This window comes from Hemitrygon akajei, chromosome 12, assembly GCF_048418815.1.
Source record: "Hemitrygon akajei chromosome 12, sHemAka1.3, whole genome shotgun sequence".
NCBI lineage: Eukaryota > Metazoa > Chordata > Chondrichthyes > Myliobatiformes > Dasyatidae > Hemitrygon > Hemitrygon akajei.
The window spans coordinates 24,589,762-24,607,500 of NC_133135.1; the positions used below are offsets into that span (position 1 = coordinate 24,589,762).

Genomic DNA, 17,739 nt, shown 5'->3' on the forward strand with positions numbered 1-17,739 from the left:
TATGTGTGGAATAAGAAAGGACCATGTTGATGGGGCTATATTATAGATCACCCAGCCCTCTGAGGATTTAGAGGAACAAATTTGTAGAGAGAAAACATAAGATTATCATAGTAGGTGATTTTAAGTTTCCACATATTAGACCATAAGATATAGGAGCAGAAGTAGGTCATTCGGCCATATGACTGGGACTTCCATACTGTAAAGAGATTAGATGGGATAGAGTTTGTCAAATATATTCAGGAAATTTTTCTTAATCAATACATGGATGTCCCAACAAGCGAGTGTGAGATACTTGATCTGTTATTAGGGAGTGAGAAGGGCAGGTAACAGATGCTTTTGTAGGGGAACACTTTACATCTAGTGATCTTAATTATATTAGTTTCAAGGTAATTATGGAAAAGGATAGGTCTGGTCTCTGGGTTGAGATTCCAAATTGGAGAATCAATTTTGATGGTATCAGAAATGATCTGGCAAGTGCGGTTTGAGACCAGCTGTTTTCAGGCAAAGGTGAATTTGATAAGTGGGGGGCCTTCAAAAGTGAAATTTTGAGAGTACAAAGCTTGCTTGTTCCTGTCAGAATAAAAGGCAAAGATAACAGGTTTAGAGAACACACGCAAAATGCTGGAGGAACTCAGCAGGCCAGGCAACATCTATGGAAAAGAGCACAGTCGACATTTTGGCCCGAAATGTGGACCGCGCTGTTTTCCAGTATTGCTCAGTGCACTGCTCAGATTTCCAGCATCTGCAGATTTTCTCTTGTTTGTGATAGGAATTGCATTGAAGGTGCCCCAAATTGAATCCTGGAATTGTTATATGAAAAGAGATGAAGCAGACTGGATGTATCCTCCTCTGGTTTGGAATGAGTGATTTTAACAAAGCTAACAAATTCTTATAGAGCCTGTTGGGCACGTGTGAAGTCAGGGATTCTCTGGCAGGGATATTGAGAGCTGGAAGCTGATAGGCTCAAAATAGGAAGTTGGTTGTTCAGAACATTTACGGAATTTACTGAGGTGAAGCCAAAGGCAAGCTAGAAAAAATTACTCGTATTCCACCTGGATAATCTACAACCCATTTTAAATTAAAATTTTCCATTTTCAAAGTAATCCTCATTCCTTGTGCTCCTATCTCTTTAAAAGTTCTTATCTGTCTCACCTGGATTCCATTTGTTTATAACTCACGATGGGTGAGGGAATAGGAAATCCTGTTCCCTCACCCATCTGTCCATCATTCCTCCATTATTATTAGACTCCCTATCTGTCGGCTCTTCTGTCTCCAGTTACTACCTTCCAGGCTCTGCCCTTATTTCCACACGCACCTTCCCCTACCTTTTTTCAGTCCTCTTCTATTACTCACCAGCTGCTGTCTCCCAACTCCACCTCCCCCTTCCAATCTGGCTTCATTTGTCCATCATACCCCTCCCCATCTAGTTCTGCCAATCACCTACCAGTCCATGCCCCAGCTCCCTTTCACCTCTATACTGCACTATCTCTGCTCTATCTCCCCACTATCCTCTCAGTGCTGATGCAGTGCCTAGATCTGAAACATCAGCTAATCCTGTGCTTCTACTGATGCTGTTTAACCCACTGAATTCCTCTAGCAGCTTGCTTTCTTCACCTGGAGAGTGAGAGCAGTAGGCCCTCAATCATTAGGTAATGTCAGGAAAGAGATTAATGGACTTTTAAATATTAAGGGAGCTGTGCAGTTTTAGGTGCTGAAGTAAAAGAAAACAGCAATTATCTTATTAAATAGTGCAGAAGACACATACCTGTTTGTTATGCTGAAGTGTTCAGCTTTCTGGAGATGAGTGGACATAACCTGTCCAGAGAAGTTCTACTTAGTGGTGAAAATGGGCACATTTAAATCAGGTTACTTGCTACATATTTATCTCTTCCCACACTTGAAAATGAAACGAGACAAAGATTGGTAATGTGTCTCATCGTTTATGCAGTTACAAGTAATATAAATTAGCCAATTGTTTACTTGCCTTTCAATTGTTAGGTACCCCTGCAGGAATGATGTCTGGGCCATACAGTGGAGGGTCTGGGTTTCCATCTTCAATCAGCTTTACACAGTCTGCAGGTTAGAGTTGCATTATTATTGTTGTTTGAATAAATTGTCCATATTTTGGAAAATGCTGTTTTTTTAGCAGTTTGTACAACTCTCAGGATGCTGGTTAGGACTCTGGACAGAGTTTAAAACCTGTGCTAGTGTGGAATATGGCATGCACTCTTGAGCAAGCTAGTTTCTGTTATTTGTAGATTTCAGATGGTAGTTACTACATGGTGAACTAGCTGTCTTTGTTGAGTTTCCAGACATTGGTTATAATGCTGCAGAGGGTTATGCAGAAGCTAGGGTTGGGATATACAGCATGTTCAGCTGTTCATCAGAAAAAAAAATCTCACTTGTCTCAGGAAATATGTACTCAAAGCTTGGCTATTACGCTTTTTTAAAGGTTGACAGTTTGTTAGGAGTGCAATGCTACAGGAATTGGTATTAGGTTTGCAATTTAAATGGAAGGAAAACCTGCAAAGCTAGGTGAAAATGAGTAGTAAGAGTCTGCAAAGGAATTCAGATAAATGTTGTAGTCAGAAAAGTGACAATTAACTTTTTGTAAAATATATTTTTGCATTTTGATGGTAAGAAGCTACAAAGTTAAAATGTTGGCTAGAAGAATTTGAGTCTACTTTTTGAAAGATTCAGAAAGTTAAAATTCAGATACAGCTAATAATTAGATTAAAATTGTTTCCTTTTATTGAAAGGATTGGAGTACTAAAGCAAAGAAGCCTTGCTGGCGTTTTCTTGGGCTTTGGTGAATCTTCATTTGGATTATCAGTACACTTTGGTATCTAGCCAAGGAAGGGTACATTTGGTGTGGAGTCAGTATGATGCAAACTAATTACTCTGGACTTGAGGACTGTTAGCTTGTTTTCTGTTTCTGGATCTCTTTGAGATATAAAATTAGGAAGAAATTGATGGCGTAGATTCTGAAAGTGTATTTCTTCTATCTGAAGAAATTAGGATTGAGGGCATGCCGTGGGTTTAAATCTGTTGAAACATCTAGCTCAGGGATATGGATGCTCATCTCTTCAGGATCAGAATTAGGTTTAATATCACTGGCATATGTCATGAAATGTGCTGCTTTACAGCAGCAGTACATTGCAATACATAATAAAAACTATAAATTACTACATATAAAATAAGCTGTACAAAGAGAGAGGAGAATATAAATAGGTAGTGTTTATGGATTCATTGTCCATTCAGAAATTTGATGGTGGAGGGAAAGAAGCTGTTCCTGAAACCTTGACTGTGTGTCTTCAGGCTCCTATTCCACCTCATTGATAGTAGCAATGAGAAGAGGACATGTTGTGGTTGATGGAGGTCCTTAATGAAGGATACAGTCTTTCTGAGGCATTGCCTTTTGAAGGTGTCTTGGAAGCTGGGGAGGTTAGTGCCCATAATGGAGCTGGCAAAGATCACAACTTCCTGCAGCTTTTTCTGATCCTGTGTATTGACCCCTCTATCAGACAGTGATGCAGCCGGTTAGAATGCTCTCCACAGTACTTCTGTAGAAATTTACGAGTGTCTTTGGTGACCTACCAGTTTTCCTCAAACTAATGAAATATAGTCACTGCCATGCCTTCTTTATAACTGCACTGTTATGTTGGACCCAGGATAGATCCTCAGAGATGTTGATACCCAGGAACTTGAAACTGCTCACCCCTTCCACTTCTGATCTCTCAATGGGAACTGGTTTGTGTGTTCCCTTGATTTCTGCTTCCTGAAGTCCACATTCAATTCCTTGGTCTTAATGAAGTTGAGTTGAAGTTTGTGACACTACTCAACCAGCTGATCTATCTTACTGCATTATTGCGCCTCATCACCATTTGAAATTTGCCAATGATAGTTGTGTCATTGGCAAACTTGTAAATGGCATTTGAGTTGTGCCTAGCCACACAGTCATGGGTGTAGAAAATAGAACAGTGGGCTAAACATGCATCCTTCAGGTGTCAGCAAAGAGAATATTATTTTTGATCTGCACACATTTTGGTCTCCTGGTCTGCAAGTCAAGGATCCAGTTGTGGAACGAAGTACAGAGACTCAGGTTTTGGAGCTTGTTGATTAGAACTGGTGGTATGATTGTGTTGAACGTTAAGCTGAAGGTAATAAACAGCAGTCTGATGTAGGTATTGTTATTGTTCAGGTGATAGAAGGCTGAGTGGAGAGCCACTGAGATTGAACCTGCTGTTGACCTATTGTGACAATAGGCAAATTGCAGCAGGTGCAGATCCTTGGTTAGGCAGAAGTTGATGCCATGACCAACCTCAAAGCACTTCGCGGTAGATGTTAGTGCCAGTGGGCAATAATCATTGAGGAAGCTCTCCTTGCTCTTGTGCACTGGTATGATTGCTACTTTTTTGAGGCAGGTGGGAACCTCCAACTGCAGCAGTGAGAAACTGAAGATGTCCTTGAACACTCCTGCCAGTTGGATGGGACAGATTTTCAGAGCCCCACCAGGTACATTATATCTGAGTCTATTCAAAGCAGAGAGTGATTTGGACACAAAGGCGAACCTAAGGAATGGGCAATGTATAGATACTGGGCATCAGAGAAAACATTGTTCAGAAGATGAATGGGATGATGCTGTCTGCTTATTCTCATTCCTCCCCCCCCCCCCCCCCCCCCGTATAAGCCAGGTTATGCTTGCATCTGCTCTGACTTGTTCCATTGTCTGTGCAGAAGACTTAAGAGCAGGGCTGTTTACTTCAGTTTGAAGAAGCGTAGAATATGCATTTGCTCTTTCAATAGTTGGCATAAGTTTTCACATTAGTCATGGGTAGTATCGTTTTTTCCAGCAATAGGTTTATCTTTTGCCTTGTTGACCAAAACAAATAAGTATTAATGTGCTAACATTTCCTCAGTGCTTCATATCCCATCTGCATCAGCATCAAGCTGTGAACTTCAGGAGATAATCTTAGTTTACCAGACACAGGAGAAGTAAAACCGTATGTTGCCAGCATCCACTGTATGTCTACTTGCAGTTCTTTTACAGTTTTACCTTGGCTTAATTTTGGCAGAAATGAAGCTAACTATTCTTCCTTTAGTCAATCATGTGAAAATCTGATTCATTAAAAAATGTGGACACTGTTCATTGAATCATCTTGCTTATAATTTCTAGTCCAAGCAGAGTACTTTTTAAGAATGCCTATTTTTAAATAGAGCAGTTATTTCCAGATGGAATTAAATTGTGGGTAACAGAAAATGAATTTGTTTTTAAATAGTAATTTTTCTGTTGCAGCTGTTCCAGGATCACTGAGCCCATTGGCTATGCCTGGTGCTGCAGGCCGAGTAGCAATGTCTGGAGTTGCTTCTGCCAACCACAGTGTCCTCCTGGTTAGCAATCTGAATGATGAGGTAATTTTATTTCTTACAGATTTTTTGATCATTAGTTTAACTTGTTTGTGCCTCTCATTCATTGTTGTTTCTGTTGTGTCCACATATGTTTAAATTCTCTCTAAATGCGGAAATAAAGTGTGTATGATTAAACAAGTACATTGCTGGTGGTGGGAAAAAGTATATTTGTAAAATCTAAAATGATTGTAGATTTGCCAGTTGATATTGAGCCTGGTGTGTTTGTAACACTTAAAAGGTGTTTGGATAAATATGTGGATAAGAAAGCTTTAGAGGAATGTGAGTGAAATGCAGGCAAATGGGACTAGCTCAGGTGGACAACTCGGTCAGCATGGATGAGTTGGGCTAACTAACTTTCATACCAAGCTCTGCAGATGCTATTAATACAATTGTTATTCAGTGCTGTGTTGGATATAGAGGGAATGCTGTTGTATTTTGAGTGAATGTGCCACTTTTTACTTTTTGCTGATCTAATCTTTTATGTAAATTTGCAATTCTATAGCTTTAGCAAGAGTCAAAATCTATGACCCTAAAGAGTAAATGGGACTGCATTTGAAATGCTGTATGCTTGTATGGTCTCCAGGATATAAGTGGAAGGATAGACTTGCAGAAGAGGCTGTACAGTGGGACCAGCCCCGGGTGGGCTCTTGTATAAGGAGCGATTAAATATGTGGGGCCTACACATTCAAATTTGGAAGAAGTAGTGATTCGTTAAAACCTACAAAATTTTAAGGAGCTTGACAGGGTAGATGCGGAATTGATGCTTCCCTTGTCTGAATATCCAGAATCAGGCATTACTTTCAAAAAGATTAACCGATAAGAGTTGTGAAGAAAATTCTTCACCCAGATGATAATGAGTTTCTGGAGTTCTTTACCCAAGGAGGATGTAGTGATTTGGTTATTATTTTTTAATGTAATTTTGTATATTACAGGAATCATTGGATGTAAGGTTAGTGCAGGAATGTGGAACTGAGATTTAGCCATTACTCGTATTTGTTAATGTTCTTTACTGAAATAATTGAAACTGAAAATTGAGTATGTACAGTTAGTTTACTTGGTTGTAAAGTATAATTTGGGTTTTTTTAGCAGCACAAAAAGACATAGAGAAAACTATGGAATGGTTATGTAAATGGATAATTTAAACATTGATGTGCATTTCGGTCAGAAATAAGTTACCTATATCCTGAAACATGGCATCTAAGTAGGGTAAATTTTCAAAGAAAACTGAGTATAAATTCATCTGTTCGAGGTGTGTTGCACATTACCAAAGCCAATAAATGCTGCGAGGCACTGAGTTTCATTTCTTTGAAAATAGAATTCAAATGTTCTCATTAGCATCATCTCGCCATGTCATTAAAAAAAAAGGGATATTTAAAAAGCTTTTGTAAAACTGGCACCAGAACTAAGGGGACAGTGCTGTCCAGGAAGACTGATTTAAGGTCTGACATGGTTTCAGTTGTGTTGATATTTGAAACCTTCCAAAGAGTGTGTACCTCCAAGAGGGCACATAAATAGAAGAGTCACTAATGTTCACTAAAATGAGAATGCTTCACTCGTTGTTAGATAAAATGTTTTAAGATAGAATCATTATAACGACAAAACAAGTAAAAGTGCGAGAAAGGAATAGCTTGATATGTTGGAGTAACGTGAAGTAAGCTGGAAAGAGGTATTGAGCTATCAATGTGGGAATCAGTGTGTTAAGCCAAACAGCCAGTTTCTCACTGTAAATTAAATGTCTCATTGATTGTCAAGCTTGCATATGTTTGTCCTAAATTCCTGTTTCAAGTAAACATTACTTTTAATGCCTTTCTTAAAAGGTTTTCTCCAAAGAATTTGAGATTCTTTCTAGTTTTCACTTCATTTAGTTTCCCTTTATAAACCTCGTATTTATGTAAAACCTAGTTTTTTTTTCGGTTTTATTCTCAAATGATTTAGTTGTGTTCTATTTTCATTTTGGCTTTAGCAAAAGCTGGTATGAAATGTGGCTTGTATCTGAGCACTTCACAGGAGAAGTTGTCCATGGTCTGTTTTCATTTATATAATTCAAAGTAACATACAGATTTCAATGAAAATAATTTTTTTTTGTGCTACACGTCTGCATGCGGTTAGGTGTAATGTTCAAATTAGAATGCCTCTCAAATATTTATTTGCCTGCATTTCATACCTAGCCATAATTATGCAGTTCTAAATTCATTTTTGCATGATTTGTTTTTACTTTCTCATGTAATATAAAATATTGTAATTTTTTGATTATAAATGTACTTTACCCATGTTTATTTTGTCTTGGGTGACTACATTCAACACTATTTTTCTTGTAAAGTACATGAGCCAGCCATTTTCTGACCAAATTCCTGCATTTCCTGTGTACTGACCTATATATTTATTTTTGTTTTGTTCCCCAACTCCTTGTTTTCTTCTGCATTGCTCCACCCCTACCCATCCCATCCCTTTGTCTTACCCTGTGTTTCTTTCACGATTCCCCAACCCTTCCCAATACCAACCCTCTATCTGCTCCTTCCCTGCCTCATTCCTTGTGTTCATGCTTATGTTCCTCGGACCAACTTGCCCTAATTAACTGCCTTGAACCATGATCCATGACCACCTCACCATTCTACGGGAACCACCCTTCGTTATGGATGATCTGTTCATCTCCGCTCTTCCTCGATTCTTCTCTCTTCCTGTCTTACGCTGCTTGCTCTTCTCTCCTTCTAAAGATGGTTACGCCCCAAAGTCTGTTTACCCTCTTCGGTATGTTATCGTTAGCACTATACTTTTATTATTGATTTAATATTTTTCACCTTAATTCTTATTTGTAGCTAGCATTTCAGCTTATTAGATAAGTAGATAATTTTTTTTCTTTTGCTGTAATTCTTTCCATAGATGCTATTTTATTTATGGTAATGCATGCTATGAATTATTTTGCATGATCTTTGATTTAGTATCACTTCACGTTAGCTTTGAGGGATTTTACCAAGATTTTTCTCTTCAGATAATCACTGCTAAATCTTGATTTGTTGTACTCATTTTGGATGTCAATTTTGTTCACATTGATGTCTGATCTGAATGTTTCATCGGTCTGTTAGATGTTTTTCTCAGATTACGTGCATAACTTTTATTTTTCTTCACTTTCCCACTTTACAAAGGTGTTTATGGTGATGTGCAACGTGTGAAGATTTTGTACAATAAAAAAGACAGTGCTCTGGTGCAAATGGCTGATGTTAACCAGGCTCAGCTGGGTAAGAGTTCATTTGCAGTTGACTGCAGTCTTTTTGTCCTTTTTAAAATGTGCTAAAAACTGACTTTTTATTTGTAGCCATGAGCCATTTGAATGGGCAGAAAATGTACGGAAAGATTATTCGTGTTACCCTGTCCAAACACCAGACGGTGCAGTTGCCTCGTGAAGGCCTAGATGACCAGGGATTGACAAAAGATTTCACCAATTCTCCACTCCATCGTTTCAAAAAGCCTGGTTCAAAGAATTTCCAGAATATATTTCCTCCCTCTGCAACTCTTCATTTGTCAAATATTCCGTAAGTAATTTACTTGTTTGTAATTAATGCAGTAAATAGCCTCCTTAATTTTCCAAATTAGCCTGAAATAATTTTGGCAGGAGAATCTTTTTAATTCTGTCTTGATTGTGTTTTCCAGACCTTCTATTACTGAAGAGGTTCTTAAGACACTATTTGTAAAAACTGGAGGCAAAGTGAGAGGTTTTAAGTTTTTCCAGTAAGTATTTTTAACAAGTAATTGATTTTTAATGTATATTTTTTAGCCAACGTTTTCTTTATTTGCTGCTACTTTTCCAGTTAGATGTATTCTGTACTAACTGGTTAAATAGGTATGTTTAGGCCGAAATTTAGCAGTAATAATGTACAGTTTTATTTTTAAATATTCTAAAGACAGTAAAAGTTACCATCTAGAGTAAGTTACTGTACTGTAAATATGTCTAACTTTTTTCAAAAGTTTTAATGTTATAAAATTGTACAAGATTTGGTCACAATATTAAGTTTTATTTTTATTTATATTATATAGATTGTGCTTAATTAAAATCATGGGCAAAAATGCATTTAATTCCAACTGACAAAGTAAACTTTCAATATACATCTTCAGCTGTTGTATTTTAGGCAGAACACAGGAACACCGTCTTTTAGTCAATTATGTCTTTGTTGACTTTGATAAAAATCTAAATAATTCAGATTTTCTGCATGTCTCAATTCCATACCTGTCCATGTCTCAGTCTAAATTCCACTTAAACGTCACTGTCCTACTTGTTTCTGCCACTTCTGTCAGTGAGTACCACGTACCTAGTATTCTGTGTGTAAATGTTACATACGTGGGTTAAGACCAGAGCAAAAATGGTTGGAGTCACTTAGCACTTTAATTGGGTACATCAAAAATCAAACTTACAGAAAACAGTGAAAAGAAAACGGACAGTATTTATAAAAAGATAATGGAAAACACAATAACAACTCTGTACTTTGTCTGGTGTAAACTCCTGGCAGCCCCAATCTCTCGCGCTCTCCCCCATTGATTGATGAGCCCTGTTTATTGGGCACCAGGACATAGAATCTTTAATTACCCACAAAGTTAATTTAAGACCACATGGATTAGAATATGATGCACTCCACAATGTAGCTACAATCATATGACGAACTAAACAGAAGTATCTTCCTTAAATATAGTATACAAACAACATTTACACATTCCCATTACTAAAACAATGGACTATTCTGTCCTGTATGCCAAGAAATGCAGCAGAAAGCCAACCCGAGCACATCAGCTTGGTTTGGGGCCCATTTATAGAATATGCTGTGAAAGACATTTAAGTAGTGCAGCCACAGCAGAGTGACAAGGGTGTGTGTTTTACTGAGTGCTCTCTATCACATTTTAAATATAATGCCTCATACATCTCCTTTAATCTTTCCACTTTTTCCTTAAATGTGCATTCTTGTATTTGGTATTGCCATCCTAGGAAAAAGACTATATCTACCTTAGCTTTGCTTCTCATAGTTTTATACACTGTCATCTCACAACCTTTGACACTCCAGGGAAAAACATCCAAGTTTTTTCAAACTTTCCTTATCATTACCACACTTATTTCAGGGAACATCCTGGCAAGCCTCACCCTCACCAAAATCTCCAGATCCTGCCTATAGCGTGGCAACCAGAACTGAACACAGTACTCCAAATGTCCCCTAAAGATAGTTTTATCCAGCTGCAACATGACTCAGTGCCCTGACCCATAAAGGCTGGCATGCCATACACCTTCTTTACCACTCTTTCCCCCTGTGTTGCCATTTTCATGGAGATGTGAACTTGTACCCCAAGATTCTAATACACATTAGTGCTCCTAAAAGTCCTGCCATTTACTGGAAGAAGTACAGTCGACGTTTCGGGCCGAGACCTCGTGTCTGCCTTTTACTGTATACTTTACTCTTGCATTTGACCTCCCAGAATGCTTCACCTCATGATGGTGGGGATGTTATGTCGCCTACAGTATTCAGACTATCTGCATGTTTCAGTAAACCCTCCCAGATGCACCTAACAAATTCTGCCCCATTTTAAGCCTTTGTAAGTCCCAGTCAATATTGGAGAAGTTAAGATAACCACTCCCAACAACCCTAGAGTGCTTTACAGCTTTCTATGTTCTGCTTACATATCTGTAACCTAATTTTCCTCAAATGGTGTGAACTAAGCCTAATGATGAGTCCTAAAAACAAACCTTCTCCCAAACACCCAAATACAAACTAGACCACAGAAAACTGCACAAGACAGGGAAAGTGAGTCCTCTTTGAACTTGGGTACATCCCCCATACATTCCCCTACTACAGAGCACCTCAGTGCAGACCAGTTCAAGTGGCACCCCACCCCATCCCACAAGCAGATATAGAGCAAAATTGAGCTCCAGAATAATCACTCTGCAAGGCAGGCCATGCAAAAACATTCTCAGCCAGGCACCGCCCTCTCCACCAGGTCTTCACCTCCATCCCCTAAGTCCAATCCTAACCTCCACAGTCCTGTCAGCTCCATTCCTTGACCCTATCCCTAACCTCCACACCCCTCTCCCTTCCAGCCCCTTACCTCTATCCCCAGACCCAATCCCTACCCCTAACCATCACATCCCCTCCCTCCTCCATCCCCAACCCTACCCTTATCCCTATTCGTAACCTCCACCTCTGAATTTCCTACACCACCTTCTGCCCTCCAGCCCCCTACTCCCTACTGTTGGTTATTGGGAATATTATTTAATTTCAGTCTTTTTTATATACTTCAATAACGTGCCTGAAGGAAGATATGATAATATATATGTTTAATATAGTTACTAGATGCTGTTCCTTTTCCATTGCTGTGGTTCTTTTTATTCATAATTTGTAACTTCTCATCATAAAATGTATAAATAACCAGTTCCCGTTGCTGCTCAACTTTCTTAATGCTTTCAGGTGGATTTTCCAATTGCCATGAGTGGGGAATATGTCTTGGCATTGTTTTAAGAAAAAAAATTCTATCACCTACTTATTAAGCCATTCAGATGTCAAAATTCTGAAACTAGTGAAGCAGTGAAAAGTAAAGGATTTAATGAATTTAGAAGAATTATTTTAGTCAATAGGAAGGAAACTATTTCCTCCAATGCCAAAAGCCAGTGACAAATGGTGATTAAATTCTGGAGTGAGAAGCTTAAAATAAAATTCCTTGCACAGCTTTTGGGGATAATAAAATAGTTTGCCACAGGGCAGGTTGAGAAAAGGATTATTAAATCTTAAGCCAATTAAAACTACATGCTAACATTGGGACAATTTGACCTAGAAAATATTTTAAACATTTTGGTGCAATGTTCTAAAACGTTGGTCACTCCAGTGTTAATTAGGTATGTAGTACTAGTCACCACGGTAGAAGAAGGAAGTGATTGCACTGCAACAGGTGTAGGAGATCTTCACCAGAATGGAGTATTTTAGTGAGGAGTTGAAGCTGAGTAGACTTGAGTTTGTTTCCTTAGAGCGTAGGAAGTTGAGAGGAGATCTGATAAGATGCAGAGTAGGGAGCCTTTCCCTAACCAGTGATTTCCAAAGTTAAAAGGTATTAGTTGAAGAGGTTTAGCAAGATCGATGAAGGATCTTTTTTATTCAAGTCAATTGGTATCTAAAACTGCTTGTGTGAAAATGGAGGCAGATACCCTTAAAACATTTAAATATCATTTGAGATGAGCATTTAAATCCCAAAACACAAAGTTCGTGTCCATGTGCTAATAAATGGAATTAGTACAAATGGGTACTTGGTTCTCAGCATAGACTTGGTATGTTGAAGGGCATATTTCTATGTTATTTCATTGAAATTCCCTGTTTTTAGAGAAGTTAAAGTGGAAATAATTAACAATTAACGAAAGTGAATATTTCTCAGCTGGGCCATACCTTCTATATTAAACTATTTTCCTACTTCATTATTTTTGTTCCAGAAGAGATCATAAAATGGCATTGCTGCAAATGTGTTCTGTGGAGGAAGCCATCCAGGCACTCATTGATCTTCACAACTATGATCTTGGAGAAAACCACCATCTGAGAGTTTCCTTTTCCAAGTCAACCATCTGAGAATGCCCAGAGCGAAAGAGTTGAATTATTTGATTTTGATTGTGGTTAGTGACTTGTTTCAAGGAGTTGGGACCAGAGTTAACAATTCCAGCTGTTGTCATTCCTTCGTATATACATTTGTGATACTAAAATTGGAAGATGAACATTCATTAGAATGAGCAGAGGAAATTTATTCAGCTGTTAATTGGAATGAAAATTAAAATGTTCTTTATGTTGAAGCTTTTTAGGTATTCATTTATTTTAGTTTTGGGAGATTTGAATAATCTCTAGTTTTCTTTAGTAGAATATGTCTGAAGAGAAATGTGCCTTATCTTAACAGTTGAAAAATTCTATTAATACAATTGAATATACTATGGAAGTAACGCTGGGGCCTTTAAGGCACATGGTTGGAGAACTTCAGTAATAGTGAGAGTATTGTGTAAATGTTAGCACTAAGTTGCAGTTTTGCTTGTTGCTGATTATACATTTTGTAGATGTTTGGAGTTGACATTGCAAATGGCTTATGTGCATTTATATTTCCATCTTTTAGTTTGTAATTAAGGACTGAAAATGGCTGTGGACTTTTGAGCATGTGCAGTCAAGTCTAGTTCAAGAAATTGGTGCATGTTATAGAAAGGCAAAAGAGAAATGCCTCATTTTAAAAAAAATGGGAGCAAAAAGGATAGTTTTGTGGCAGTTTCTGGAATGGACAACCAGGTGGGACCAAAGTTTATGTGCCTTTAGTCTTAATTTACCTTGCATTGTAATATTCAGTTTTAATAAACCTCTTCAAGGTATTTTGTATTTGAATGGAGACAGACTTTATAATCAGTTCTGTATCTTCAAAATTAGAGGAATTGTATGAGTAGAGTTCATCACTTGAAGAGAAGTCCAACAACTGCAGTTGTCAAATTTAAGTAGTTTACATGCCAGGAACTTTTTAGATCTATGTATTAGCATTCATATACATAGACTCTCTGGACTATGTAGCAAAAAAGTCATATATATTTTCTATATTAGTTACGTTTTTACATCTTGATCTGTAGCTATGTAAATCTCAGTATAGTTTGAAAGAGGCACAATTAAAGTTAATTTTCTAACAAAATTGGGATGTTTGATGGTTGTGTTGACTTCTGATTTTTTTCCCGTGTACTCTGTTTGCTTGCCTGTAGCATGCTAATAAATACTTCTGTAGCTCTATCCACCTCTTCTGTCTTTCTGTACTGCTATTCCTCACTTCCCTTGTTTGTCTTCACCTCATTAAGCTTCTGACTTTATAGTTAATACTCTTGATAGAATGGAAAATTTTGTACTTCCAGCTATAACAGGACCATAATTCAGTTGGAGCGCAGATGATCCAACAACTGGCTTCCTCTTGCCAAATGTTCAAAACCTGGAGCCATGCAATTTTGATGGTGGATCTCGTAGTTAAGTGTTCATATGAAATTCTTGGCAAATTGATAAATTTTAACAGAAATAAATCTCCTTAACAGTTTATTTTGACAAAGTAACTTCATGGAGGTAGATACTAATTATTCCTCATTTTGAAGGAATAAAATGGTTTTAAAGATTTATAATACTGTAAGTGTTCTAAACTTAACCCAGAGTTAGTATGAAATTAGCTGCACTGCAATAGGACTAAAGACATTTCTTTATTGTTCAAAAATAATTTAGCACTGGTTAGCCAAATAGCTGCAAACTTAAAAAGGCTAGGAGATATTTCCACTGGAGATGAATCACAAAATATAGATGTTCTGGATTTTATATTAAAAAGTTATTTAAAAAATTAAAATTGATAAAATATACTGTCAGTATTAGCACAATGGTATTTAGGATAAATTTCATCTTTCAAAAAAAATTAAATGTAGGTAAGTTTCTTTTTAGAAAATCATTATCTTGTTTTGCAGTATTTTTACAATTCATATTTTACTCTATAAAACAGCTGCAGGCTTATTTGTGAAACATTAATATTAATATGAATATTATTTTACCTGAAATTCATTGTAACAATTGATTTGTACCCACAGACAAATATATTAAATGATATAGAAATCTGACACAAACCTGGTAACTTCATAATCTCTTTTTGTAAATCAACTTTAAACTCAATATGAAAATTATTTGAGTGAGCATTGGCAAGCATTTTCAGGTCTCAGGTGCATGATAAAAACATCTGAAACTAGTTTTGGTACTGACAATAATAAAATAATGTAGCTTTGATGCTTGAGGGGTAAACAAGCATTTTTGAGTATGACAAAACTTGATTATTATTTTAATTGTCCACTTGGAAAATAATAAGCAAGTTACCTAAAATGTTTATCTACATTCTGAGAGCAAAACAAAATTGCTGTTAAATTTGCTAACACGTCTTTTGCAGTGTATCTGAAATTTGGATATTGATATAACCAAATACATATATGCTGAATTAAAAATTTCATAAGAATAAATTTATATTTGTACTAAAATTTTCTGCTGACTAGTACATAATTAAAGTCTATATTTTCGGCTCATAAAAATCACTTTTCACTTTATGTGCTTTCATCTGGCCTTTCATTTATTTGTAATAGCCAAAGATGAAACACCACAGCTCACAAAATGGACATTTTTGTTTCCAGCCAATTTACTTGATGCAGTATGACTGTGTCATAAAAATGTGCCTTGGTTTCAGCTTCCTCACTTAACAGCATTTTGGCACTTTGTCCTAGCCTCCTCATGTGCAGTATTTTGGCATTTTGTCTATCAGACTAAGTTGTTAAAAGACTACTTTCTTTGATTGCATGTCTTCATTAAAAACAACTTGGATGTGAGCACATGTCCACAAGAAGCTAACAGTAAGAATTTTCTGATTTTAACTGAAGCTTTCTAAGATTCAAGATTGTTTATTGTCATCTCCAATACAAGTGTAAAGGAAAACAAAATGATTGTTACTCTGAATCCAATGCGGCATTAAAAAAATACTAAGTGGAAAAAACACAATAAATATAAATATAAAAACTATCCTATAAAACAATGTACAAGTAACTGTTGAGTGTGGCTATATATATACACATACACAAAAAAATTAGCTTATATACATAGATTGTACGTACATAATGTGACACTAGTTTCAGGAATATCTGAGCATAAGATGACTGATGGCATGATAAAGTTATCAAGTGATTCTTGGCAAGAGGAACTCTTTTAATTAGCAGCAGCATACATGAAAACACAGTAGAACAGTGACTGTCAGTGTAGGTATGAGGTGTGGAGTGCAGGTGTAAAGTAGCAGTGCATGAGGGGTTTGGAAGGGTGCTGAGGGGCTGCAGCGAGGAGTGGTTGATGTGTATGTAGCTACCCAAAGTTCAGATTGGCTTTGAATAAATAGAAAACATGGTGTATTTGTTGGTCAAGTTGCAAAGATGGGGCTACTTATTCTGCCTCAGGCTAAATTAGTGCGTTAATCATGTAACTTAAAGGGGAAAAGAATCATGTAATACGTGCTTTTTAACTTCTGGAAGCTTGTCAAAGGTGAACATGACAAAATGGCATTTTAGCAAACAACTTTCAAATTAACACAATGGACTTCTTCATGAAATCCAGTTTTATCATCACTTTAAATGCCTCATTTGTGATTAATCATCTAATTCATGTCCTCTTGCTGTCCCATTTCATCTAAATGCGGTCTTAAATCTTGCCTATTTCTCATTTCCAACTGTTTTGCTGCTCACTGATTCTGTTACTAATAATGATCATACAGCCAAGAGGATTTGTGGGAACACTAAATGTGCTGAAAATTTCCCAGTGGAAGATCAAATTCACAGTAGGTGAGATCTATCAGTAGTAAGGACATATTCTCTATTTGGATGGTAAATTGTTCAAGGAGTTGCATATTGTTTCCATTTCTGGTTCACATTTAAGTTGAAGATAATGTTGCTTCCTCACACCTGACCCTGGCACACTACTGTGTCAGTTTGTCACAACAATTTTTGTTCAATTTATCTCTAGCATGTTTTACTAGATTTACTGAATTAACCAGCTTGCTTGTCTCTGAGATTATTAGTAAAATCATTGAAAGGAAATGCTGGTAGATTTTGTACAATTTTCAAAAAAATATTTTGGTCTATTAACAGTGAAAAATCAGTCATTTTGCCATTTCAAAGGGTTTTTGTCCTGATAAATAGTACCTGATCATAATTCTAGATCTAACAGTTTGCTGGAACAATTCTGCATTAGACTCAACCACTTAAAAGCACACCACTTTAAAACTCAGTCGCATTTTCTGTGTTGGCTTGTGGTAGTATATTTTCCTGTGTTTATTGCCATCGTTCAGAATTGTCAACATTCTCAACTTCAGCTTTGTTACTTTTAGTAATCTACATTTAGTATGAGGGTGTGTTGGCATGCCCACCCATTCCTAATTTTCTTGAACAAGTGGAGAAGAGCCTTCACCTTCAGTCAAAGCAGAAGGAATCTATTTAGTCTTCTGTGCCTGCTCATCATTCAGTACAGTATCTCCTCACTCTGCCACTTTACTGCACCCCTATACCCCTGGATTCTCTGATCAAGGATCACCTTTATTCATTGTACGTTGTATGTATTAGAAATTTGCTGTGGTGTATTGGTGTGAGTCTCTCAGCACTAATATGTTGTCTGTAGTATCTAAAAATATGCAGCAATTAAGCTCTCACAGCCCCCTCTGGTGAACTATCAAGATTAATGGGTGAAGAATTTTCTTCTAAACTCTGCCCTGAAAGGCCTAAACTGCTTAATCTTGCATGACAAACCTGCT

The 17,739-nt window shown here is 37.0% G+C and overlaps 1 protein-coding gene across 3 annotated transcripts in view; it reads left to right on the plus strand.

Annotated features, from left to right (window-relative positions):
* The window catches only part of ptbp2b (polypyrimidine tract binding protein 2b), a 70,243-nt gene extending 56,167 nt beyond the window's left edge, over window positions 1–14,076 (plus strand). For 2 of the 3 annotated variants that reach the window (XM_073062738.1, XM_073062740.1), the window contains 7 exons: window positions 1,999–2,079; window positions 5,297–5,412; window positions 8,124–8,157; window positions 8,553–8,645; window positions 8,723–8,939; window positions 9,058–9,135; window positions 12,860–14,076. In XM_073062738.1, the coding sequence (XP_072918839.1) occupies window positions 1,999–2,079; window positions 5,297–5,412; window positions 8,124–8,157; window positions 8,553–8,645; window positions 8,723–8,939; window positions 9,058–9,135; window positions 12,860–12,992 (752 nt within the window). In that variant the 3' untranslated portion in view covers window positions 12,993–14,076. The remainder of the gene's footprint in view (window positions 1–1,998; window positions 2,080–5,296; window positions 5,413–8,123; window positions 8,158–8,552; window positions 8,646–8,722; window positions 8,940–9,057; window positions 9,136–12,859) is intronic. The other variant, XM_073062739.1, reaches the window with a different exon arrangement.
* The last annotated feature ends 3,663 nt before the right edge of the window (window positions 14,077–17,739 follow it).